The 26,767-nt window shown below is 44.4% G+C and overlaps 1 protein-coding gene across 1 annotated transcript in view; it reads left to right on the top strand.

The window, feature by feature from the left end:
* The window catches only part of Dpys (dihydropyrimidinase), a 76,917-nt gene that overhangs the window by 5,513 nt on the left and 44,637 nt on the right, over nucleotides 1–26,767 (top strand). The window contains exons 2-6 of the mRNA XM_036208465.1: nucleotides 9,087–9,245; nucleotides 11,825–12,004; nucleotides 14,070–14,259; nucleotides 25,457–25,613; nucleotides 26,563–26,704. Of these exons, the coding sequence (XP_036064358.1) occupies nucleotides 9,087–9,245; nucleotides 11,825–12,004; nucleotides 14,070–14,259; nucleotides 25,457–25,613; nucleotides 26,563–26,704 (828 nt within the window). The remainder of the gene's footprint in view (nucleotides 1–9,086; nucleotides 9,246–11,824; nucleotides 12,005–14,069; nucleotides 14,260–25,456; nucleotides 25,614–26,562; nucleotides 26,705–26,767) is intronic.

The following is a 26,767-nucleotide window of genomic DNA, read 5'->3' as shown; positions in this document are numbered from 1 at the left end:
GAACACGTACTCGAACGCAAACAGATTAAGCAGCTGCTGGTGGACCCCTCTCCTTATAACTGGGGGAAGCATCCCAGCGTGCTTTTATGCTTTTTCTTCTTTTCTGTTTTCTTCTGTTGCTTTCCTTTTCTTTTCTTCCTTCCTCTTTTTCTAAAGGACAGAAAGTTCTGCTTTGCTTTGGAATGTCTTGGTGAAATGCCAGGAGAGCGCTCACTTCCAAGGGGTGTGATTAAGCATCTTTACAGTTGTATTTATAGAGCTTCTTCACCTTGTAGAAGAAACCTTGAAATCCCCTTTTCTATTGTTTGCCAGAATTAGACTTTGCTATAGAGCTGGGAGGCTGACCTGGTGACCTCTGGCACATCACCTCCTGCCTTGGAGTGTTAGCATTCCCTAGGTAAATAATTCAACTAACAAAACTGTTTAGTGTCTGTTATAAATCAAATATATACTTACCATCCAGCTCTTAGTAAGTTGCTGGAGATTTTATAGACACTCAATATGTATTAATATAATAAACTTCATTTAAAAATAAAAATATGCGATAGAATAAAGAAAAATAGTATTTAGATGATCTACACTCTTAAGATTTTCTACCTATCCGTTCAGACTTTTCTTCGTAGGGAGACATACAAGCCTGTGTTTATTCTACGTTAGCGGTGTGCGTTAAATGCTTCCCTGTGTCATTAAATGTCACAGGTATATACAACTTTGTGGCCCATCATTCTTGTTCAGACTGTCTCAATTTTTCCTGTTTAGCCTCTATATTTCTTGAATATCAAGGTGTATTTCTACCAGTCTTTGGACTTCACAACTGGGGAATCTTAGAAGTTCTTCCAAGTCAGGGCATGGCAAACCAAACGTACCCACCTTCCAGGCTTCTCTTTCTGTTTTTCCAGCTATCGATGGCTACAGTCTCTTCTTCTCTGTGGAGGGTCCATGGTGGTTACTAAGGATTTCATTGTTGTTATTGTTGTTTGCTAGTATGTAACAGCTAGCCAGATAGGCCAGCCATTGTTCACATGCTCGCTAGTTGCCTGGGAAGTTGTTCTCAGAAGGCCTTGCTAGGACAGGTAAATGTTAGACAGATCTTAAAGGGGTTTGATACACTCAGAATAGTCATAGTTTGTGCCCCTTTATAGCCCCCACTCTACATCCTGGCCATTCCCACATATTGGCTTTATTTTTAAAATTACCTTATTTCTTTAATTACTAGACAGGCTAAGCATTGAATGTTTGTATTGTGTTAATGTTTGGATGTCCCAGCTCTGAGCATTTGTAATTTTGTGCTTTTTAAAAATGTGTATTTAATGATCACAGTTAGTTTTTGACTACTCAAAAGAAGGAGAAATAACATCTCAAAGATGAACTTGGAACTCTGATGTTCAATAGGGCTTTGTCCGTGTGTGTGTGTGTGTGTGTGTGTGTGTGTGTGTGTGTGTGTGTGTGATGTGTGTGTGTGTGATGTGTGTGTGTGTGTGTTGTGTGTGATGAGTGCGTGTGTGTGTGTGTGTGTGTGAGTGTGTGTGGTGTGTGTGTGTGTGAGTGTGTGTGTGTGTGAGTGTGTGTGGTGTGTGTGTGATGGGTGTGTGTGTGAGTGTGTGTGGTGTGTGTGTGATGGGTGCGTGTGTGTGTGTGTGTGTGAGTGTGTGTGAGTGTGTGTGGTGTGTGTGGTGTGTGTGTGTGTGTGTGTGTGTGTGTGTGTGTGATGGGTGTGGTGTGTGTGTGTGTGTGTGTGTGTGTGTGGTGTGTGTGTGTGTGTGTGTGTGTGTGTGTGTGTGTGTGTGTGTGTGTTGGTAACCCAGAACTTGCCTCCTTCTGCCGTTCAGGCTCAAACACTCTGTATTCTTTTACTTCCAGACTTTCTTCCTCATTCACTTGACTCCCTGGTTCTGTCAGGAAGAACTCCTTTGCCATCTTGGGGAGTAACTGGGAATGTGAAAGTTAAAATGGCAAGCGTTAGTTTAGTCAGAGAAGACAGATTTTGGTTTTAAGAACATTCATGCATGTAGGTGGGGATTTGTGGAGAAATGTGTTTTCAGCAAGTGCTTAGAACTTGGGGCTTACGTGCATCTGAAGAGAATATGAATGACTTCCTGATAAGGGTAAATGGGGAGGAAGAACACATGCATGGAAAAACAAATGAGTTTTAGGAAAGAGAACTAGACCTAAGGAAGCAGATAAGGAAAAGGACAGTCTTGACGTGATGTCTATTTAGGCTTCTAGGCCAGTGATGAGTCATCCATCCCTGGATGCAAAACTCCTAGAGTGGGTATTCAAAATAATTGGGTCTTTGGGATGGCTCTAATTGATGGTAGAGGTGAGAGTACAGAAAATACCTATCCTGAAATGTCTTTGGCTCAAAATTTTTATGCTGCAGTAGCATATTTTGGATACCTAGCTGCCAACTAATATTAACAATTTCTTTAGATATATTTAGAAATTATATTAGTTTAGCAAAATGGCTGTAGTAGGATTTTTTCTCTTGGGTCTATGATTTCTCCAGCCATGAGTAGTTAGTTGGCTTGGTTTACAGTATCAAGCATGAATTTCCTCCTTTTGAGCAGCCTTAAGTCCAATTAAACAGCAGTTGGTTACCCCCAAGACAAAAGTACCACTATTGCCCACCCAGTCATTCTAATTGTGGAGGTCCATTTGTTTACACCTGGGTGGGCTACCGATTCCTCTTCTCACTTGGCAGTTTTCATAGAACCTTCTGACACTATAAGAGACAATCTTTAAGGAGGAGGCTTCCGGGTCGGTTTCAGCTTGATTTCTTCAAGCCCTGCATCCAAAGTGTGTGGCATCTTCTACATCGGGTCTCACCTTCCAGTACTAGGAGGCAACCAAGACAGGGGAGGGGAAACAGACAGTGCTGTGGCATCCTTAGAGCCCTGGTGCACATTGATCTGGGAAACTTTATACAACACTGAGCATCCAGACCTTCCACGTTCATACTAAAGGATCCAAGACTAGGGATAGCCATAGTTCTGGGATATGGCATTTCCTGCTAACTTGCAACATGCATAAGTTTCCCAATTTGTGAATGGAAAAGTCAACCATTATTCTTCTATCTCAAAACTTTCGAGCAGCTTGGTCTCTCCTTTCCTTCTCCCTTAAACACTTCAGAGTACATTTATGAGCCCAGCACTGTAATGGGCACAGGGCATACAGAAATTAAGCAACATCAATAAATCTCAAGGATGGGGTCAAAGTTCCCTGGAGGTCTCTAGACTGTGACCAAGGCTGAAAATCAATCAGTAGGGAAGGTAGAGAAGGGATCAGGAGAGGGAGGAAAATGAACGGCCTTTCTCTCTGAGGTGGAAAGGGCCGTGTCTCAGAGAAGGAAGGACAGCCCTGTTAGGGAGGCATGGATAGGTTGGGAGGAGATGACAGCAGGAAGCTGGGGAAACAGGTAAGACGTGACACTCACCAGGACCTTAAGGGCTGTGAAACAGCTGCTCTCTTCATCTTAAGAGCAGAGCAAGGTCAAGGAAAGATGAAGCCCCAGTCTCGTGTATGGCAGGGAGACCCCTTATCTTCCAGTGGAGAGTCCATTCTCTTCCACCCCACCCCGGGTGGGGGGGAGGAGCTCAAACTGCTCACAGCCCACGTGTTGCTCTCTTCCTCCCTCCTCCCCCACCCCTTCTCTTTTCTGCTCTAGTTCATCTAGTTGGGCTAAGAACACGGTGACACGGAGCATGGGAGGTGATAGTGCAGGACACCTGAATTTATCAGGGCGGCCTTGTTGGGGGCTTGTTTAGGGACTGGATTAAGAATTGAGGGAAGAAGGATGGTAGGTCTCAAGTGAGACACCTAAGTGTCTAGTGCAAAGGGATAAATAATGTCCTCAGTATTTCAAACCTGTGGAGTTAGGAAAGCGAGTGTGTGCAGGCCACCTTCAAAACCCCAAACAGATGTGTGGGGTTGGGACTTACATTGAGACTATAAAATCTGTTCTCATACATCTTAGTGACCATAAGAAAGCTACCAATTCGGCCCAGAGCTTTCCTCCCTAAGGCCCAGCTGTACTGTGAGGTTTCCTTTTGTTTTATTTGGGTCCTGTAGTAGATTTTAGGGAACCAAAGTCACACTTTTCAGGATGAGTTTAGACAGGGAAAATAGCTGACACCATAATTAGAAGACTATGCTTTGGAGACTTTTCAGCAGTGGTTTACAACCCAATACACTCTTCAATAAGAACTTGTGTTATGTGACCTCATGACCCACTGTGAGATAGTTTATCTCTAAGTAAGTTCTACTGTATTTACATTGGAAACATGGTAGGTTCTTTCATCCCCCAAACAGGAGTTTAGATAAATTGGAAGTCTTTCAAGGGCAACCGGCCAAAGAAGTTAGGAGCTGGGAGAGTTATGAGCCAAGATTAGAAAGGTTAAAACATTTTTCTTGGCTGACAAGTAAAGGTGCTGTCAATCAAGAGTAAGGACAAAAGAAATGTTGGCTCCCCAGTGAGAGACTGTGCTCTCCCATTCCCTGGAGTCTCCCTGTCTGGGGGCGGGGGGGGGGGGGGGGGGGGGGGGGGGGGGGGGGGAGGCAGGAGAGGGAGGAAGAGGGGGGAGAAACAGAGTGGAGAAGAAACAAAGGAGATTGCTCCTCTCCTTCTCTTCCCTGCTTCTAGTTAATTAGAAGATGTAACGTTAGCCCCGGAAGCTGAGATCTTCTTTAGATTTCCAGGAGTGGAGGATCCTCTGCCTTCTAAAACGATCACCCACATCCCTGCCTATGATTTATATATCATAAACCTGTCTGTTTGCCTCTGTGTCATATAAGTGCAAGATGTTTTTTCTTAAGACAGTTAGGCTTTTAATAGAAAAATTAGCAGACATTAAAAATAATGTTTGACTAGAGGAAGTAGGAACTGACCCATCCCCATACCACCCGGAAATTCCCACTGAAGACGATTGTCTTGGCTGGGGCTCTGGTGCTCACTCTCATGGAAGCTTCTGTTCTTGGTTCCTGCACATCTCTCCCAGAGCCTCTCTAGCATCTGCTACAAGATGATTTCCCTTCCTTTCTCCTGCACCTTACATTCAGGGTGCTCCATCCTGAACGCGTGCTTCTCCAAAGTGCCTGGTGGTGCTCTCCTCTGCCCTGCCAGTGCTTACATTCTGAGTGTTACCATCAAGTCCCATTTTGCCCCCCTTTGCCCCACATGTAACCATTGTCCTGTCTTCCTCCTCTGGACACTGCCATTTTCTATGGCCCTGGATGGCCTTGATTCTGTCCTTTACCATAGCCTGCTGGGTTTCTGACTCTTCTCCCCATTTGCTTTCCCCAGGAACAGGCATGCATTCTGGAACACAATGGCTCTTCCCTACCCCGCTTTTGCCAAGTATTCTAATTAGCGTTCTCTGCTCAGTCTCCTCTATCTGTAATGAGGTTAGCAATGCTGGAGAGCTGGAGAGCTGACTGAGAGGATCATGTGGCAAGCATGTGCCGTGTGTTGGAGATCATCATAATTATTGACAGCTTCCATATGTACGTCCTACTCTTAGATTCAAACTTGCCCAGATCTCTGATTGAATTTTCCCCTCTGACTTCCCAGCAGCCTTTTCTGTAACTCTTCCGGATAATTTTGTAAAATTTTCCCACACTTAGGATTTTCTATAGTACAGTATATTGTATTATAATTACTTACTTGTATTTCTGTCTCCCCCTCTAGACCAGCAGTTCTCAACCTGTAGGTTGTGACCCCTTTGGCAACCCTCTATCTCCGAAAATATGATTCATAATAGTAGCAAAATTACAGATATGAAGGAGCAATAAAAATAGTTTTATGGCTGGGGGTCACCACTACATGAGGAACTGTATTAAAGGGTCACAGCATTAGGCAGGGTGAGAACCACTGCCCTAGACTGTCCACACCCTGAGAGCAAAAGAAAGAATGTATGGTTATTTGTGTGGCCCTTCCTGGCTTCTTCCATTCCATGTAACAGTTGTGTGTGATTGTGTCTTCTTTTATAACATTTTTATTAGGAAATAATTCAGATGCAATACAACTCAGCCCTTAACTGTGTGGTGCCATGGTTTCTGGAATATGGACAGTATCATGGAGACAGCACCAGTCTGTTTTAGAACATACCCTGCCTCTGTCCCCGCACCTGCCAAACTGTATCTTAGGACCACCCTCCTCTCCAACATGTCCTTCAGCCCAGCCAACCTCTGTTCTCCTGTCTGTCCCCATGGACTCTTCTCTCTGGAATGTTTCCACAAATTGTGCAATGAGCGCTCTTTCGTGACTGGTCCCTTTCATTCGACATCATGGTTTTCAGAGTTCATCTGTACTGTGTGGCAGAGGTCACTGTTTCATCCCTTTTAAGGTCAAATACCAGCCGTTGTTTGTCTACTCGTCAACCATGGGTATTTGGGAACATTCTACTGTTGACTTGACTCGTTGTGTGTAGTTCTTGAGGTAGGCATGTTTTCACTGATCTTGAGTATATACTGAAGAGTAGGTGCGCTGGGTCATGCTCGCTTTGTTTAACTTTCTAAGAACTCCTGAAGTGTCCACAGCATTATATCTTCTCACCACCTGGAACATTTGTTGTACACCCTGACAACACTTTAGAGTGGATTCATGGTGAACATGTGCTGAGACCATACAGTAAAACAATTATTTACAGAACGTTTGCACTGTATGGGATGATGTGAACGATCTAGGTGTACACACAGGAGGGGGTGCCTGTGGTATGTACATCACTATGCCATTGTGTATAAAGGAATTGGACACACACCAATCTTCTCTAACCCACTAAGAGCGGTAGCACCAATTCCCCATGTTCTGAGGGAGCGTTGTATCTAATTTCTATACCTCTCACATGTGGTGGGTTTTCTCTATCTGTAGACTTAGAAAAGATTTTTTCTTTCTCCTAACACTTTAATGAACTGTTTTCTACTTGAAAAATGCTTCCCATCCCTGAGGGACACTTTCTTGTATTTGAAAGGCACTTGAGAAAGGAAGAAGGTGATGAGATTAATCTCTAGTCAAATAAAAATACAAAACCTGAATTTTTTTCCAAGTCTTGTCATTGTAACAAAAGGATTTCTTGGGAAATGCAAATATGCATTTTCTGCATGAATAAGGACAATGTTATTTAAAGGTGGTAACAAAGTGTAGAATCTTATATAAAGAAGTAAGGCAGTTAAAAGTGGGAAGAAGTGGAAATGCACCAAGTGACTTCAGAAAGAATAAAAAATAAAGTGTGTGTGTGTGTGTGTGTGTGTGTGTGTGTGTGTGTGTGTGTGAGAGAGAGAGAGAGAGAGAGAGAGAGAGAGAGAGAGAGAGAGAGAGAGAACAGAGCTGACATCCCAGGCTATGAGGGCATTGGCTGCAGCTGGGGTGCAGTGTGGGAAAGGGGCAGGGCTGAGTTTGGAAAGCCACTGTCCCTCTTGGATTACCACAAAGCCACATCTCAGGAAATGAGATGTGATGTGTGTAAGAAAAGTGGAGCAATCTCAGGTCCTAAAGAAATGAAGCAAAGGTTCCTGACAGCTCTCAGGAGGCGACGGTGCTGCAGCCTTGCTCTGCCTGAGTCCCTCACTAGCCGAGGGTTTCAGTGCCGGCATTGCCCTCACTTCTGGGATAAAGAATCAAAGGATACAGAGGAAACTGCTCAAGAGACCCAGGCAGGCGTAGACTCTGAGTGGTGTACTGTAGAGCAGTGAAGCCCCAGAGTCCCTGCTCTAACACTGGGCCGCCATTCTTCTATGATTATGTTTGTTTTCTTCACCTACATTGTTTGAGTACAGCAATTAAAAATACATTAACCACCTTGTGATTTTCGTTTAAATTAAATCAATTCAAATAATGAGTCAAAGGCATTTGTTTTTGTAATAGTTTTTAATTACTTGTAATGTAGTGTAATATGCCACCAGGTCTATCGAGGGTTGAGGCAGGATACAAGGACTCGGGGACCAAGTTTATAAAGATTAAACCTCATTCCAGAGGCAACAAGAAGCATAAGTTTCTAAAAATTTCACTTGGCAACAGAATAAGCACGGACTTACAGAGTGCAGTATGTGGCCTGCGTTAACAGTGTGTAGAGGTAGGAACAGGCCAATTAGCAAAGGCCTCCAATGCTTAGCATTTCTTTGTGGTGAGGACATTCCACATCTTCCCTTCCAGTTAGCAGGAAACACACAGTACTCTTGTTAATGATGTTCGCTCTCCTGTGCTAGTGAAACCTGAATGTGTTCCCCTTGGTCACTCTACTGTGCTGTCAAAACCAGAGGGTAGTAGTCAGTCCCCTTACCTAATTGCAGCTGTGTTCCACACCCTGGTCCTTAACCTTCTGAGCTAAGTGGCTCATCTGCAGGCTGGAAATGCCCTCCACACTGAGGGTCCCTGAGTGGATGTTTAGGGCAGAACTAGCGAGAGAAAGACCAACTAGGAACCTGCTTAAATAGTTCACAGTTAGAGATGAAAAGGTTCTGAGGTAAAACCAGAGTAGGCAGTGACCACAGACATAAATCAAAGACAGATGAAAGTATCCCCAGCCGCTTCAGGGTACAGAAGCTTTATCCTGGGAAGTTTTCCAGGGTTCTCTGGATAGATCATAAGACTACAGGAGATGTAATTCCTTAAAACAGATCCCAAGGAAACGGGATTTTACAACAGCGAGTATAGTTGGTTTTTTGTTTGTCTGTCTGTTTGTTTTGAATTGCTTATATCTTTTCTGCTTTTCCCATCTGAGGGTTTCTGCTTGGTTGTTTTTTGAGAAATAGTCTCACAGCCCAGGCTGGACACCCACTCACAGCAACCCTTCTGCTTCAGCCACGCAGGGACTGGGATTGAGGTCATGAGCCTGCACACCCACCCATTGCCATTTTTCTTTACAGTCATGTTTCTTTTTCAGAAGTAGCTCCAGGCATTTTAAGACTTTGAATTTTAGTTTCTGGGGAATCTCTTCACGCCTCTTGGGTCTTTTTAAAAGCAAAGTCTTTGGCATTTCCTGGACCCATCAGATAGGCTCCGGGAATTACTGATGTGTGGCTTTCATAGAGTGACAGATCACCTAACCAGAGACGGGAACGACTAATTGGCCAGAACCCTCTTGTGATTGCAGGCTGCTTTGGCTGGAGGAACCACCATGATCATCGACTTTGCCATTCCTCAGAAGGGCAGCTCCCTCATCGAGGCCTTTGAGACATGGCGGAGCTGGGCAGACCCCAAAGTCTGCTGCGATTATAGCTTGCATGTGGCAGTAACATGGTGGAGTGACAAGGTGAGGCGGCTGACTTCCAACGAGTTCTGTCCAGTCCCCTCCCTCCCTCCCTCCCTTCCTTCCCTCCCTCCCTCCCTCCCTTCCCTCCCTCCCTCCCTCCCTCTCTCCCTCCCTCTCTCTCCCTCCCTCTCTCCCTCCCTCTCTCCCTCCCTCTCTCTCCCTCCCTCCCTCCCTTCCTTCCCTCCCTCCCTCCCTCCCTTCCTTCCCTCCCTCCCTTTTCCTTCTTTTCTTCTCCCTCCCTCCCTCCCTTTCTCTTATTTTGTGAGAGAGCAGAGGCAATGGTGATAGCTTTTAGCAGTCCCTGTCACACTTTATCAAGTGCAAGGATCTCCCAATACAGGTTCCCTTGTGTTCCTATGACCAAGGCTCAGTACAGCCTCCAATGACAGAAACTTATTGTCTCTCAGTCTTGAAGGTTAGAAGGCCAAGATATCTTGTGATTGCTTTGTCCTGAGGGCGAAAGGCTCTGTCCCATGCTTTTCTAGAAGCTTCTAGCTCTCTGTGGTAATCTTCTATGACCCTTGCCTTGAAGAAGGATCATTCTGACTTCTGCTTCCATCTCCTTGTACAAGCCTGCATTTCAGGTTCCTCTTTTCCAAGGTCAGCAATCTTTGGGAATTAGAATGCACATCACCTGTGGTGAGCCTGCTTCTAAATAAGGGCTTAGGACTTTTTGTATTGTTTTGTTTTTGGTTTTTTCAAGACAGGGTTTCTCTGGGTAGTTTTGGTGCCTATTCTGGATCTCAATCTGTAGACCAGGCTGGCCTCGAACTCACAGAGATCTATCTGCCTCTGCCTCCCAAGTGCTAGGATTGAAGGCTTGCGCCACCACTGCCCAGAACTTACTTCTTTAAGCCTGAAGGCCGAAGTCCAGTCTCAATACACCGGAAGAGGCAGCTTCCCATGAGGCTTCTCTTTCTGGCTGTGGACAACTGTCTTGTCTCTTCATCCTCTCTGAGCCTCCCCTCTGTGCCAAGGCTTGGTGCCCCACCTCACCCCACACCAAGTTGGAAGAGATTTTATTAGCTATGAGCAACACTCCTGCTATGTGTAGCTGAAGTTTTTTCTGATCCTGCCCAGCCCCATGGACCCTGCAGCCACATAATCAGTCAGAAGCTTATATTAATTAAAACTGCTAGGCCATTAGCTCAGGCTTACCACTGACTAGCTCTTACAACTAAACTCAGCCCATTTCTGTTAATCTATATGTTGCTATGTGTTCCATAGCTTTACCTGTATGTCATTACATGTTGCTCCCTGGACAACAGGCTGGCTTCTACTGACTCAGCCTTCCACTTCCCAGAATTCTCCTTGTTTGTTTATCCCACCTATACTTCCTGCCTGGTTACTGGCCAATCAGCGTTTTATTTATCAACCAATCAGAGCAACACATTCACAGCATACAGAACATCCCACAGCAGATATGCTTGCTGTACTTGTGTGTGTGTGTGTGTGTGTGTGTGTGTGTGTGCATGTGTGTGTGCATGTGTGCTCATGAGTGTTTGTGTGTGTGCATGTGTATATGTGTGTATGTAAATGGAGGCTTTTCTCTGTCCCATCCCATCCCATAGGCATTTTTATATAATCACTCAGAGGCTTATATGAATTCTTATCTATGGTTAGCCACGTGGCTTGGTGCCTTTTCTCAGTACAGCATTCTCATCTTGCTTCCTCTGCCTCTGGCTGGTGACTCCTGACTCTGCTTCCCATCGTCCTCAGTTTGGCTTTCCTGCCTAACTTCCTGCCTAACTACCCTGTCAACTTTTCATTAACCAATAAGGGTAATACATATTCATAGTATAGAAAAGGATTGTTCTACAGCATGTATATGTGTGTGCATGTGAGTTTGTGTGTGTATGTTTGTGCAACTGTGCATGTGTGCATATGTATGCAAATGTGTGTGTGTGTGTGTGTGTGTGTATGTGTGTGTGTGTGTGTGTGTGTATGTGTGTGTGTCTATTTTGAGACTTGGGTTTGGCCTTCAAAGTCGGTTACTGGGTAGTTTTGATCTCACTTTGCTTCTGATGTTTGACAACCTTGAAGATCTCCCAAGCTGTGGCTGGTCCAGAATCTTACCAGTAATCACCTCCCAGGCACTCTGTCAGGGCACAACATTCAGTTTGTGGTTCCTCAGGCAAATCTGGTCTGTCCACTACCTTCCTCTGAGAACTCAACCTATAGCTTTCCATTCAAGCCCCAGCCCTCACCACACAGAAGCTTGGGTTCCCTCCAGATTCATAGCTGCTCCTCTGGCCGCCATGTGGTTTCATCTTCTGTTTCCGGAACAACCTCCTAATTGGAAGATAGATGAAGAGAATTTTATAATCAAAAACAGTAATGAAGTATTTGGGGGTACACTGTTAATTTCCCATGATTTAAGGGGATTATAGCAGCAGTTTATCAGGTAAAATGGGCTGTGACCTGGGAGCAAGTTTGTGGATTTAGCTGCGTGTTTCCAAAGGAAACACGCACCCTCAGGTTGCTTGTTTCTTTTCTGAATATAATCTTTTGAGGAGATGCTGAAATTATCGTTTACATCGGTGAGGGATGTGTTGTTGTACATGTCGCCCCTCCCCCAGGTGAAAGAAGAAATGAAAACTCTTGCCCAAGATAAAGGAGTTAACTCTTTCAAGATGTTCATGGCCTACAAGGGTGTGTACATGGTGCAAGATGAGCAGATGTATGCAGCCTTCTCTCAGTGCAAGGAGATCGGAGCAATCGCTCAGGTGCATGCCGAAAATGGAGACTTGATTGCAGAGGTGCGCATTCCCCTCCCAACCCTTCTGCAGACAGGAAAATAGCTGTGCCTTAAAGTGAGGACCTTTGGTCCTGCCCTGGTATTTGCTCCGCCCATGACCTTGGGCTATTGGGCCCAAAGGAGGCGGTGCTTCCTGTGGTCGTTCAGTGACCTCTTATAAAGCGAGGAGAGAGGGGTCATGTGGTCCTTTCTTCGTTTATTTATTTATTTACTTTTTCCTGGTGTGATCTCACTCCAGCCGGCCTGGGAACTGAACCTGGTTTACCGGTTCCTCTGGAACATCAGTCAGTGACCCTTACTTTTCTTTATAAGAGGTCACATACAAGGGTGCCTCTTTGGGCCTCATAGCCCAAGGTCATGGGCAGAGCAAAGATCACAACGCAGCCCCACGAAGGCAGACTCAGCCCTAGGAAGAGCAGAAACCAAGTCGCTCTCTGTCTGTGTCACACACATACCTGACTTGATTTTCTTGGTCACTATCTTTGATTTTATGCAGTGGGTCTACATGGTTAGGTGAAGAATTCTCCTTTTCCAACCAGCTACCTATATTAAATTTTTAAAATGTGCTGTCATAAAAATGTGAGTTATTTTCTTTTAGACTGATGTGTTATTTATGTGCATGTGTGCCTGCATGAGTTTGTGTGTGCCCTGTACATGTAGATGCCTGTAGAGGTCAGAAGAAGTTTGGTCCTCTGGAACTGGAGTTACAGATAGCTGTGAGCTGCCATGTGGGTGCTGGGAACTGAACCTGAGCCCTCTGGAAGAGCAGCCAGTGCTCTTCACCGCTAAGCCTCCTCTCCAGACACTGTAAATCATTTATTTCCTTTACATCCCTGAGCACTGGTTTGCTGTCTGGGTTTTCAGAGGCTCTGGCAGCTGGTACGGAAGGCTGGTGTGTGGACCTCAGTGTGGTCTGATGAAGTGAGCAGATGGTACTTTAAAGCTTTACACTTTCCAGAGACTGGGTATTAAAATGTGCTCTGGAGGAATCTAGAGGATATTTATTTCTCATGTTAGCTCCATTACTAATGCCCAAAGGGTATGCCATCTGCAAGATTTAAGGAGCTGTCTCTAACCCTCTGTATTAGCTGATTTTTTTTTTTCTTTTCCCCAAGCTTAGCTCCCATTAAAGCAAGTAAGATTGCAGTCCAGTAGCCAGGAGGCAGTGGGAAGAAGGAGAAGGGAGTGTGAGCTATAGATTCAAACAGGCCACAGTTTAAATTTGACGATGTGACTTCCTCACTGTGTGACATGGGCAAGTGGTTTCATTCTCTGAAACTTGACTTGCAGCCCTTTTTGTGAAAGAAAGAAAGAAAAATTTGAAGAAATAATGGATCTAATATTACTAGTGGATTGACTTGGAGACTTCGATTCAGAAAATAAAATGAATTAAACAGTATATTACAATGACTCACTTCAGCAAGGGGCTGGAGTAGTTCTGTTTTGTTTAACTGAATTAAGATATTAAGACTCAGATATGGACAGTGCTGGGCAGTGCTTCTTAAAGAATGTGAGAACAAACTTCATCTTTTTCAGAGGTGGGATAGACAGAGAGACAGCCGGACTGTGGAGACCAAAGGACAACCTCAAATGTCCACGTTATTTAGAGACCCGGTCTCTCACTGACTGGGAATTCACCAATTAGGCCAGACTGGCCAGCTGTGGGTCCCATGGTTCCACGGGTCGCTGCCTCCCCAGCATTACAGTCACACACACACACACACACACACACACACACACACACACACACACACACACACCAAGTCTGCCTTTTTCACACGAGTTCTGTGGATTGAACTCAGATTCTCATGGTTACACACACAGCAAGCACTTTACCAACTGGACCGACTCCTGGGCCCCTCCCTTCCCCCCACCTTTTCAAGTCAAAAGATGCTAACGGTAAGAGGATACACAGGGGATACTATTCATGTATACCATACTCATATGTGCACTCTGCCCCCTATACACCTAAGAGTCTATCAGAACTTTTAATTTCCAAAAGGATCATCACATTTGCCCTTAGCAGTCCTTCCTGCTATCTTTTTACACCCTTGCTGCCTTTTTAGGGGGCAAAGAAGATGCTGGCGTTGGGGATCACAGGCCCCGAGGGGCACGAGCTGTGCCGACCCGAAGCAGTGGAGGCGGAGGCCACGCTGAGGGCCGTCACCATAGCGAGCGCGGTGAACTGCCCTCTCTACGTCGTGCACGTGATGAGCAAGTCCGCAGCGAAGGTGGTAGCCGACGCCAAGAGAGAAGGTGATCCTCAGTGGCACCCCCGGCCCCAGGCTAACGAGCTAGCAGGACACACATGCTTCTTCTGCCTAGCGCATGAGGAAGTTGTTTCTGTCTACCATCCCCATCCTTACTCCTTTCTATTATCTTCAGGGCCCATTCGCTCCCTTCCCGTTACTTCTTCCTTACGCTCAGGACTTCAAACTACTTCAAACCCATAATCTGTCCCTCAATACCATAAGCAGCCGCTTTTAAAAACATGATAGTGAATTTCAATGTTAAAGCTAGTTTTGCAGCGATTTCCATATCTCCTGATCATCCAGCTCACCCTTGACAGCACCTGATGGGGCCAGGGCACAGTCCGTGCTCAAAAACTTGTTTTGGAATCGAATCAGTCTGTCTGACAGCACCTTGGATCACCTGAAGCAGTAATCCTCGAAGCACTTTAATGATTACTGTTTTGAAGGTTATTTTTTAACCTTAAATTGATTGTTGCCTCAATTCTCTGGTTCAGTCTGAATATAGTCATGCAAAAGAAAGAAAATATGTCCTGCACCAAGAAAAAAGTCATTTGTTTGCTAGTTCTGGACAGAGCTGGTGAAAGCCACAGTGTGCATTTCCTTCCGTGACCTAGGCCTCTCTGGATCCTCCATGTCCCTGGCAGAAACAGGTAATCCTGCAGCAGGAGTCATCCTGGTGATTTCTCGCCTGTGAGCAGGTGGATAATGTATCGTATTAAAATCATGGGGTGGATTTGGTACGTTTGCAACAGGCACCAAAGTAAGTTTTGTCAAAACCACTTGCTGCAAGAAGGTTTAGAAGTGGTTTTGTGAACCGTATTCATTTCTAGAATGTAATCCGCCATATCATGTGTTAGGAATAAGGTTAATTTCAAATGAGCTCACAAAGTCTTACTACCAACTACTGCTGGCCTTCCCTCCCACCCCCAACCTGTATCGGGATTGCGGTGAATCCCCTCGGACCCTTCACCAAAACAAGAACAGAAAGTCGCTGAAAAACCTAAGCTGCAGTTCCGACTTTTCTCCACCAGATGGTGATGTTGCCAGCTCTGTGGAACTGCTTTTCTGTGACGCAGTGTTAAGCTAGCGTGAACACTAAAATCTGCAGAAATGCCAGTCTTAACCCACCGTCAAGATATGGTTTTGAAAGTTCAGGCTGGAAGCTGTTTCTTGACAGTGTGTGTTTGTTCTATCTGAGGATATAATTCAATTAGGAGCCTAGCTTATAAAGACCTAGGGACCAAATTCATCATAAGTAACAGGGATTTTGATTTTATTTTAAATTAGTTTTAAGTACAATTTTACTTCGTGAGTGTGGGAACTGTTTACCATTAGTCCAAGTTTCAAAATTATATACAAAAAACTTCCAAGAAGTTTTACTTCCTTCTAACTCCTCGTCATATCCCATAAGAAATAATTTTTTTGTACATTTATTTCTGGCTCAAGTGTACAGTTTCTTTTTAAAAAGTAAAATTATCTATATCTCTGGATTTTTTCTTCTTTTTTCCTTCATAAAAATTTTTTTTTTAAAAAACCCACCATGTTAGTATTTGCCTCTTGCTGATTTTTCTGTTAGAAATATGTCCTGTCCTTGAGGTTAGCCTTTAGAAGATGATGGACTTCCATCATTCTCATTTGAAGGTCTGGAATATGCCACTGTGTTTATTCAAATAAACCTCCATTGATGGTCTGGTGAGGCCACCACAGAGGTCACCTTCTGCAGAGACCATTTAGTATTTGCAGAAGGCATGACATTTTTATTGTCTCTGTAAGAAATTGCTATGAACTTAGTGACTTAAAACATGACCTTGTTATCTGGCCCTTCTAGAGGACAGTACCCAGTGTCTGGAGAGCCACGCCCCTTCCTTACCTTTTCCAGAGGCAGAGCCTCAGCTTCCTCAGCTCATGGCTCCCACCTTCCGGAATGTTCACCTTGCTGGACGGAGCGCTGTTCATGTCATCCTATTCTCGATGGCCTCTTGTCTCTCTCCTCTACTTTAAGGGTCTTTGTAGAACATTGAGCCAACTCCATCAAGTTAGAATGATCTCCCTGTCTCGAGGCTCTTAGCCATATCTAAAAAGTCCCTTTCACTACATTAGGTAGCGTATGAACAGACTACAGATTGGTATGTGAATATCTTTATGGCTCTATTATGTGCCTAACATAAAAGAGTATCTTCTAGAAGTAAGATTGCTGGTTCAAAGATTAAATGGGCATGTAAATTCATTTCCAAGGAACTATAAGCAATCTGTAAAAACACCCTAGTACCCAACTGTCAAAGAGACAGCGGAGCTCCAGAATGATTCAGCATGAGCTAGCTCATTCTGTGACTGTAACCCCTCCTGGAGCGTGGAGGGCATGTGATCCAGAATGATTCAGCATGAGCTAGCCCATTCTGTGACTGTAACCCCTCCTGGAGCGTGGAGGGCATGTGATCCAGGGGGAACCGAAAGGAATAGGAGAGAGACTAACAGACCCAAACTTTTCCATGGTGACTGCATCAGTAAACTCAAGAACAGACCCTGGAAGTGCTAATGGCTAGGAGCCCATGGACCACACTGACCTTCTGTGAAGGATTCAGGTACCTTATCTGTAATTCATCCTCCTCCATCAACATTTCTGAACACCAAAGTGCAATACAGACCTGTTATTTGCAACCGTTTTTAATAAGAAAAATTTGTCTTATGAATTTATAATATGGAAATATATAAATACTTTTATAACTCACTTCTTTTTTCCTGGGCCCTGATACTAACAGTGAGTCTCAGAATGCAGTGCTGACGCTGCCTAGAAGCAACACACAGAGCTTTGGTGCCCATCCCAGACCCACTGAATCTAATGTGCATGCCTAGCTGAGACGTCAGGCAGTTCATATGCTTAGTAAGTCAGAATCCAGGCACAAAGGTTGTCTGATCATCGATTGCCTCTATTATCACTTAGGGATACAATGATGTTAAATTTGACTTGATACCTCAATTGCCAAATGTATACCTAGAAGAGACAGGCTGTGGTCCTAACAGCTAACACAGTATGTGCCGCACAGAGTAGGATTCTGTTTGTTTCTTTAATCACTCCAGGTTTTACTCATTTTATTTTAGTATAGTATTGTTTTAAACTGTCACCAGACTATTTCAATTTCAGCTTTACGACTGTTTTGTGACTGATGACATTGAGGCTTGGGAAAGATTGGTAAGCAAAGCTCAAGATAACATCAATGGCAAGTGCTAGGTCTAGAGGTCGAGTCCAAGTCCGACAACCCAAAACCAAATCTTCTCATCTTATTAAAAGAGTGTGGTCCAGAGCTGGGCTGTGTATGTACCATGTTTTATAAGTAGCTGGACATTTAAAAAATTACCTGGTTTGGGGGTTTTGTAATTAGGTTTGAAAATTGTATTGGCGACATGATCATTTTGGCATTACTGGAAGGCTAGAAATGCCAGAATGGGTTTGCTAATGCATTCACTGGAAAGTTAGCTAGCTTGCGTTTCTCTCAGCCATTCTTTGGGGCAGGTGATTACGGCCACATCTACTTTTAGGTTTAAGTAGCCACCTTCAAAATTCTAGACTGTAAGTATGTAGTAGTGGCTTTGGGATTTTGAGTGGTATCAGTTACCTTCCAACCATGGAAAATGAGGAACTTAGCTCCTGTAAACCTTACCTGCCACCCGAGATTTGTTAGAAATAACTGTCAATTTCAAATGGCATAAGTTTTTGTGCCTAGCTAGACTGTCTTTGCCAGCCGCTTCTCCTCCCTGAGGGTGAAGACGGACCTCGGGGGCTGTCGTTGCCAGTGCGTTCTTATCATCTTGGTATGGCAGCGTCCTTCACAACATTCATCCCCTTCCCATAATTCTGACACTTCCCTGCTTTGTCTGTAGGCTAAGCCCAACATTCAGATACAGTGTAGGAGTGCGACACTAGTCTTCCCTGGCGAAGCCATCCGTGTGAAGAGAAATTTACCCACTCAGTGAAGCGCGAGCCGGAGTTATTCACATCAACTCATGGAGAGGCAATTTCCGGCACCAGGGTCAACTGCGTTTCCTTCACGCCAATAAGGTTCCAAAGCACACCTAATTTTAGTTGGCTACATATTTAGACCATGGTTGTCTTACAAAGTTTCTTGGTTTTCCTGGAATTTTTCCAGTTAGCTCTTTTTCAGTAGGGTTAGAAAAGAAACACAGGCCTTCTGGACCGTGGCGAGCAGTTCCAGCGTTCTCTCCTGCCTCCCATTAGATGTGAGCAGCTCCTTCCGCAAGGAGCGTTTTTTGGCGGGGGAGAAGGGGGTAATCTCTCCCCCTACTCCCTGCCTGACTCACTTTCTCTTTACCCTCCTTCTGTCCTTTTGTCTGGGGTTTTTTGTCTGTCTGTCTGTCTGTTTGTTTTGCCCTGGCAGGGATGGAACCAGGGCCCTGTGCACAGCCCCTCCCTCAGTTCGAAAGAAATCAAAATCTGCTGTATGGATCATACTTACCAGGTAATATCCTAGGCACTTCTTGTGCTCATATCTCTACTTTCTTGAATTCTTTGAGAATTCTCAGGTGATTTTTTTTTTTTTTTAAAGCAAGGTGTGTTGAAGGTGGATTTTCAAATTTTCCTCCTGCTGGTTCAATGATGTGAATGAGCACAGAATTCTGTGTCACAAACTACTCCTTCTGGAAAATGACAGTTAAATTTTATTCCAGCATTGCTACCAATATAGCACAATTATTTCCCTTTTCTCTCTAACCAGTCTTAATACCTGGAATATTCTCATTTTTTTCTCATCATTGAGATACAGCAATTTCATTAAGCCCACATTGGGTCACAAGTGTTAAATAATCCCCTTCATGTTTAGGGCATATTTTAACCTGAAAGCTGAGCTTTGATTCTGAATAGTCTGCTGCTGATATTTTTTCCACATTTATTTTTTCTATTTACTTATTTACTTTCCCCAGAATCAACCCCCACCAGCATCGTTGTGACCTTCCACTTTTTTCTTGTTTCTAAAAACTGTCAAAGCTTTGCTTTACATTTACAAGCTGTCTTTGTTTGCTTTCTCTGCCCTGCTAATGGGTTTTGTCTTGCTAATCTTCTGTTTGTTCATTCCCTGCTAGTTACTGCCTTTCTCTCTTTTTTAATGTTCTTCTTTTAATTAGAGATATCATCTTGATATCTCTAAGATTATTAATGAGACTCTAAAATTCTCTTTCATTTCCTGTTTTTGGTTTTTGTTGTTCTTGTTTTTTAATAAATTCTTTGCTTTTTTCTCCATGGTTAGGAAGATGGTTCAGTGGGTAAGAGCATTTGCTCGACAAGCATAAGGACCTAAGTTCAAATCCCCAGCACCCACAGAAAGAGCCAGGAATAGAGGTCTATGCATGTAACCCCAGCATTGGGGGTGGGGCTTGGGGAACAGAGTCTGGTGGGTCTCAAAAGCTCCCTGGCCAGCTAGCTTAGCAGAAAAGTCCAGGTGAGCTCCTGGCTCAGTGAGACACCCTTGTCTAGAGGCATAAGGTGGGGAGCATAGTGGAAGACACCAGACTTCTTCCTCTGACCACCACATCTGCACAAATGGGTGTACACACTTGCAAACCTATGTGCATGCACCATGTACACATGTACCACACATACACAAGGGACACATTCTTAGTGTTCCTTTTTGTGTGATTCATGTTCTTAATAATTTTCATTTATTAGTGTGTGTGTGTGTGTGTGTGTGTGTGTGTGTGTGTGTGCACATGCCATGGTACACATGTGGAAATCAGAAGACCGCTGTTGTACCTCAGTCAGAAGTCAAGGTCAGCACAGGCCAGACCTGACCCACTCTCTATCGGGAAGTTTTCCTTTTGTTTTGTTTTTGTTTTCTTTGTTTGCTCTTGTTCCCTTTGTTTTTGTGGGGGTTTTGAGATGGGGTTTCTCTGTACAGCCCAGGCGAGCCTTGATTTCAGGGTTACAGGAGCAAGCGACCACTCCCAGCCGTAGCCTCCTCTTGACCCCAGCAGTGTGTGTGCCAGTGTGAGCTTCCGACGTCAGTGACTATTCTGACCTCACTAGCCTTGACTGTCTCAGTCTCAGTGCTGCACGGGGTCCTCAGTGACCCTTTAGAAAATACGTTGTGCCTCCTCTCCACCCGCCAACAGAACTTGCACACACATGGGTTCCAGTGCTTTGCTTTTGCTTAGAGTGGAGACACCGCCACTCAGTAGCTTAGCTCGGTGATCTGCTCGAATCAGTCTGTTACAGGTTCTCACTGTGACTGAGATTTTCAGCCATTCCCCACCCTTAACATGACTTATTAGAATTCAGCCTTATTTTATATCCAAGTTCCTGTCTTTAGGGGGCAAATATGCCTCTTGTCTGAACATATGGATGGAACATTTTCTTTATGCTTTTCATAAAATCCAAGTTACGGGATACAAATGTGCTGACCGTGCTGTGCTCCGGACTGGATTTCAAAATTGGATTGAGATCCTGTTAGTTCTTAAGCCACTCACTGTGAGCTGGACCTTGTGGTTGGTTTGCTATTTGTTTGGTTGCTCGTTGTTTAACTGGTCTTGGTTTTTCTACAGTACAAAGCTTCCTAGTCAAGCTTACTGTCGTAGGACAGAAAGTTCTCACACAGAGGTTCGGGGTACTCCCTACTTTCCAACTCCACCCTCCACATGTTCCTCTTGTTTTCAAAAGACAGAAGAGAGATGCACAAAGGGCCACATCCTCTCAAGTGGTCTTGCCCGTCACTGCTGAAGAGCAGTAAGCTGAATCGTGTGTCTTCTACACTTACAATGCACTGACCCTCAATGACCAGGGTTGGGGAGGGTGCTGTGTGACTGAGTCCAGGGGGATCTGAATCCCACCTTGTCTCTTTTCTTCTGTGGTCTTGCACATCTGAATATCTCACTGTCTTTTAAATTTACCAAATATACATACAAATATATATACTTCAAAGCAGTTGAAACTGGCCACTTAAGAACATTTCAAAAACTGGAATCCTGTGGCTCTAAGGAAAACAGCACCTGTGGGGTGAGTAAACAAGGCTACGATCACAAAATACTACCACCCTTAAGAGAAGCAGCAAGGATCTGTTTTCCCAAAGTCCTGGAGGTGGGCTATCTGGGAGGAAAGTGCCAGCAGTGCCAGTGTCTTCTGAGATGTGGAGGAAGCCGTTCCCCAGATCGTGTTCCAGGCCTGTCTCCTTGGCTCCATTAGGAGGGGATCTTTCCCCTCTGCTTTCAATGTGTTCCTTCTATTGGTGACTGTGTTGCAACCCCTTCTTCTTACAGGACCCCAGTCCTAGTAGATCAGGCTCTATCCCAGTGGCCTCACTTCAATGTCATCACCTTCATCTAGACCTTCATATGCTTGAGGACTTCAAGACTTGAATTCTGGTGTGCGGTTGCTTGAATGAGAATGGTCCCCATAGGCTTATGTGCTCTAATACTTGGGTCCCAGTTGGTGGAACTGTTTGGGAAGGATTAGAAGGTGTGGCCTTGTTGGAGGAGGTGTGTGACTGGAGATAGGCTTTGAGGTTTCAAGTGACCCATGCTGTTCCCAGTACACTCTCTGCTTCCTGCTTGTGGCTCAAGATGTCAGTTGTTCCTGCTGCCTTTGTCCCGCCATCATGGACTCTAACCCTCCACAACTGTAAGCCCAATTAAACATTCTCTTCTCTAAGGTCCCTTAGTCACGGTGTTTTATCACAGCAATAGAAATGTAACGACTACACAGTGGGACACACGGTGCAATTTATAAACGTGAAGAGACCCCAGGCTTCCAGGGACATGCTAGATACTTTTGTATACATCAGGGTGTTTATTTTATTTTATTGTTGTTTGTTTGTTTGTTTGTTTGTTTGTTAGCCTTCACAAGCTTACCATACTAGAAACACATTGTAACCCTATTTCCTAGATAGGAAAACCAAGACCAAAAAAAAAAAAAAAAAACATTCATTCATCGTATGCAAAGCTAAAATATACAACATCAGGATTTGATTTGAACTCAAGTCTGCATAGACTGTTCTACCATCCTGCATCTTGTAATTTTCTCCTCAAATACTTTCTTCTTTCTAAAGAAATAAGATTTTGAATTGATGTGGCCCCGCAGAGCTTCACCCGGTTACTTAGTGGGAAAGTGACTTTGAAAAGTGTAGCTAGCCGGGCGGTGGTGGCACACGCCTTTAATCCCAGCACTCGGGAGGCAGAGGCAGGTGGATCTCTGTGAGTTCGAGTTCAGCCTGGGCTACAGAGCGAGATCCAGGACAGGCGCAAAGCTATACAGAGAAACCCTGTCTTGAAAAACAAAACAAACAAAAACAAAAAAACAAAAAAAGAAAAGTGTAGCTGTTGTCAGATTTTGTAGTCAAAGCACACGTGCACAGCCTCCCCTACCTTTTAACTTCCTCTGGTAGATCTCAGGCCACAAGGCTCAATACAGGCAGGAGCATCCTCTTCATCACTTCCCTCCCTTAAAGCTCTCTAGTGACTGAGAGTCCTATTGGTCTAACCTGCTTCTCAGCTCAGAAATCTTTAGAATCTCTCAGAGAGGTAAAGTGCAGTTAAGTGGGAGTTTGCAGTGAGATGACAGGGTCTTTGCAGAGTCGGTTTTGTGTCAAAGGGCAGAAAAAGACCATGGAGAACATCTATGGATGGGGAGCCTGAAACCTAACCAGAAAGTTGCTAGAGAGGATGATGGACATTTCTTTCAATCCCAAGAGTTACTGGAACACAATCAGAAGATAGACATAAGCACTGCTCACAGCCACCTCCAAAGCAGAGAAAAGGAGACCAGGAAGGGAAGGTGTACAATTGCTTGGTCACGTCTACAGACAGCTTGTGGTTTGCTGAAACTATTTAAAAATATATGCTCTTTGCCGGGGAATGGAGATGATGTTTCTCTTAGAGACAATGTGTATATGGTCTCATATCAGAGGAGGAAGGTTTTAATTCTGCCTGTGCCACTGCCCACGAGTGTATCTCCGGCAAATCAATTGGTTTCACTGAGCATCAACATCTTCATTTATCAAACCAGAGTGAGGTGTTGCTGTGAGGCCAAGTGAGGTCGTGTGCAAGAGTTTTGAAAGTTCACAGACCATCCCTAGGTTAGTGATTTCTCTTGCCGTATTATTAACTCAAATCTACCAGGACTTGTAATTGGAGTCTCCAATTTTTGGACTCCCAGACTTGTTGGTTTCCTTCTCTTTTATACTTCTTTCATGAGTTTTGGACTTCCCAAACTTGTGGAAGGGAGCAATGAGCCATTAGGAATTTTTATTTTTAATTTTTTTTTATGTTCATAAATATGTAATGCAAATAAAGATGGAAATAGACCCCTTAATGAAGAGCTTGTGTACACTAAAAAAGAAGCTTGTCACATTTGAAAGGAGCTTAGCTCTTCTGAGGAAATTACCTGTCATCTGCTTTTAGAGCAGCCTGGCAGACTCCCGACAGATACTGACATTTAATTTTTCCCGAGAGCTATTAAGATGGGAGACACTTGGGAGCTGTACTCCCGTATCATCTCGATGTGCCAAGTGATTGAACAGAACATGTGACAAGGAAGGACCTCTCCTTGATGATGAAGCACCATGGAAAATGCTGAGTTGTCACCTCATGGAGCAATTGCAAATCAAGTCAGAGTCCCATTGTCCAAGCCGCTGGGAGGAGTGCTCTTGGGACAGCAAGTTCTCCTTGGAGTCCCAAACAGACATCATCGTGTCTGTCTTCATCCCTCTCGGTGGAGACTGATACCTCTCAGTTCTGTAGCCATGGCTGCTCTTTATCCCACATGCCACTGACAGATGCTAAAGTTGTCCCTGTTTTCTGCAAGCAGGGTAGGAAGGACCTGGAGTGGTGTGGGGTTGTGTGTATCACGGAAGCAAAGTGGATCAGCAGTGTTTCGGTTCCTGCACAGGCCCTGGTGTGGAACTTGGTTGCTTAAGAAGTCAAATTTCTAGGCTTCGGCAAGCCTGGCTTTTACTGTCTCTCTATTTCCTGGGCTCACTGGAGGAAGAGGGTAGTTTAGAGGGGGGATGGATCTGTGAGTTAATAGGGTGCTACATTTCCATTTAGAACATTTGGGCAGCTGGTGGCCATCCACTGCGCGTGTTCTCTAAGGAAATCAGTTAATTTCAGCTATATAATCTGGATTGTAACTAAAATTTAGCATCTGGTTAACCAGAGTGAGCTCATTTGGCATGCTAGAATCTCCTCACCATGCACTCTTTTTTTTTTTTTTTTTGATTGCTTGCATGTGATGAGGTTGATGCCAGTGCATCTATTATTCTGACAAATGCTAATCAGATAGGAACCTGATTTTAAATTCAAATTCATTGTGCACTATTAAGTTTTCTAACATTGTGTGCTTTGGATGGCCTCATCTGCATGATTTTTTAAGTGTGTATTTCAGGCTATAATTTTATTATCTGAGTGTTCTTTTATTGAATATAAGTCTTCTGAGAAAGTTCCTTTTGAGGATGTGAAAAGGTTATCAATTAATCTACAGTGGAGATACACCGTGGTTGGAGTCTGTATGGCTCTATTGATGGGAGTTTGTCGTCTAGCTACAAGGCATAGAAGTTGAGACCACTGACTCAGAATTCCTGGGTTCAAATCCTACCTCTCCACTCTACCTATGTACCGTGTATATAAAGTAGCTGCAGAGGAATCATGTAATCCTGTAGCTTTATCTTTAATTCAAGGTAGCGAAAGCATTTACCCAGAGGATTTTCCAACTGCATTATCAATTCACAAGTAGCCCCCAGCATCTTCTGGGTTATGCTTCAATAACAGTGGGGCCTAAGTAGGAACAACTTACAATGGGAGGTTTTTCCTCTTCCCATTTCTGTTCATGTCTGTCGTGGGTTGCCTCTGTCTCCACCAGATAACCTCTGTGCTCGGTGGCACTGCCAGCATCATGACAAAGAAGAAAAAGAGATAACAGAATCAAAGACGGTTTTAATAGCCTACGCTTGGAGGCAGAACATGACATTCTTCATCAATCTAATTGATCAAAACAAAGCAAGTGGTCAGCCTGATGTCAAGTGGCTAGGAGGATGAACACAGGAAAAGTTCAGTAGTTGTCAGTCACTATCTACTGAGCCCTGTTCACAAAACGATTGAGCTACAGAACCGTCCCCTACTGGGACAGAGAAGACAGTCTGTGTGTTAGTCAGATGGTTTTCTTAAAAGTGTGTTAAGGGGCTGAGTCCTGCCTTTGGACATTCCAGGAAAGGTGGTCTATGGAGAACCCATTGCGGCAGGTCTTGGTACCGATGGCACGCACTACTGGAGCAAAGAATGGCGCCATGCAGCCCACCATGTCATGGGACCTCCGCTGAGACCCGATCCTTCAACACCTGGCTTTCTCATGAATCTTTTGGCTAAGTAATAATTTTTCAGATGACGGTAAAGTATTTTGGCAAAAGATAATCCTTTGTAAGTCTCATCTTTGGGTGGAAGAGAGCTGGCCCTATACCTCCAACTTCCACAGACCCTTCTGGTCCTCTGCTCTGTTTGACCCATGCTATCTGGGGAGCAGAAAACCCTGGACTTGTGATATTTTGAGCTGACAAAATCTAGAGACTACACTGTTGTATGGACAATAGCCCTTTCTAGTCATTCTGAACATTCTAGCATGTCCCATTCACATGTGCCCAGATTTGAGTTAATGGGGGCCTTTATACAACAACAAAAAGTTCTTACCCTTTTCTGACCTCCTTCCTCCTTCACACTTCTGTATCCCAGAGATTACCAATAACCCAAACTGGTATCCAGCTCTTCTCAGCCAGTCTTACACCTGTGTTCAAATGGTATGGACATCTGGTCCTGCCTCCATTGCTATAGGTCACCATTATGACATCTTACATGGCATTTTACTCACAAAAGAACTTCTACCTACGTTGCTCCTGGTGACCCTGTTGTTAGCATTGTCGGGCCCATGCAACTATCAACTTCTAGGTGGGACAAACTCACAGTCATGAGCTCACAAGTCTTGGGGCAGAGTCTGGTATGCACCCTATAATCCAGATGATTCCTTCCTCAAACTAGCCATCTTCCTCCAGCTAGCCTGGGAAATTGAAAAGCAGTGAAAACAGGCTTGCTGAGGATTCTGCATGGTAATCCTTAGGAGCATGTTCTTGAAAAGTACTTCCTATGACAAACACAGAAGAGAGGTGAGATATGTACCCAGAAATTCTACTCACCCCCCCTCCCACTGCTTGGTGTCCCATGGAGGAGGCAGTCTGGTCAGAGGCTAAGAAACACCAAGGAGTTTCCCTCTATGTGTGCTACCTACCAGCCTTCTCGCCAGTCTCTCCCTTCTCATTCTTTACAGTGGCGATCTGAGCACAACAGGGAGTGATAACTGCACTTTCAACACCTGCCAGAAAGCTCTAGGGAAAGACGACTTCACTAAGATTCCCAATGGGGTGAACGGTGTTGAGGACCGGATGTCGGTGATATGGGAAAAGGGCGTGGTGAGTTTCACAGGAATGAGCCTAGTTCACTCAGGGTCATGACCTTCATAGAACATCCCCCCC

This window comes from Onychomys torridus, chromosome 16, assembly GCF_903995425.1.
Source record: "Onychomys torridus chromosome 16, mOncTor1.1, whole genome shotgun sequence".
Taxonomy (NCBI): Eukaryota; Metazoa; Chordata; class Mammalia; order Rodentia; family Cricetidae; genus Onychomys; species Onychomys torridus.
Note: the sequence above shows the minus strand (reverse complement) of the source record. Positions and strands in the feature narration are given on the sequence as shown.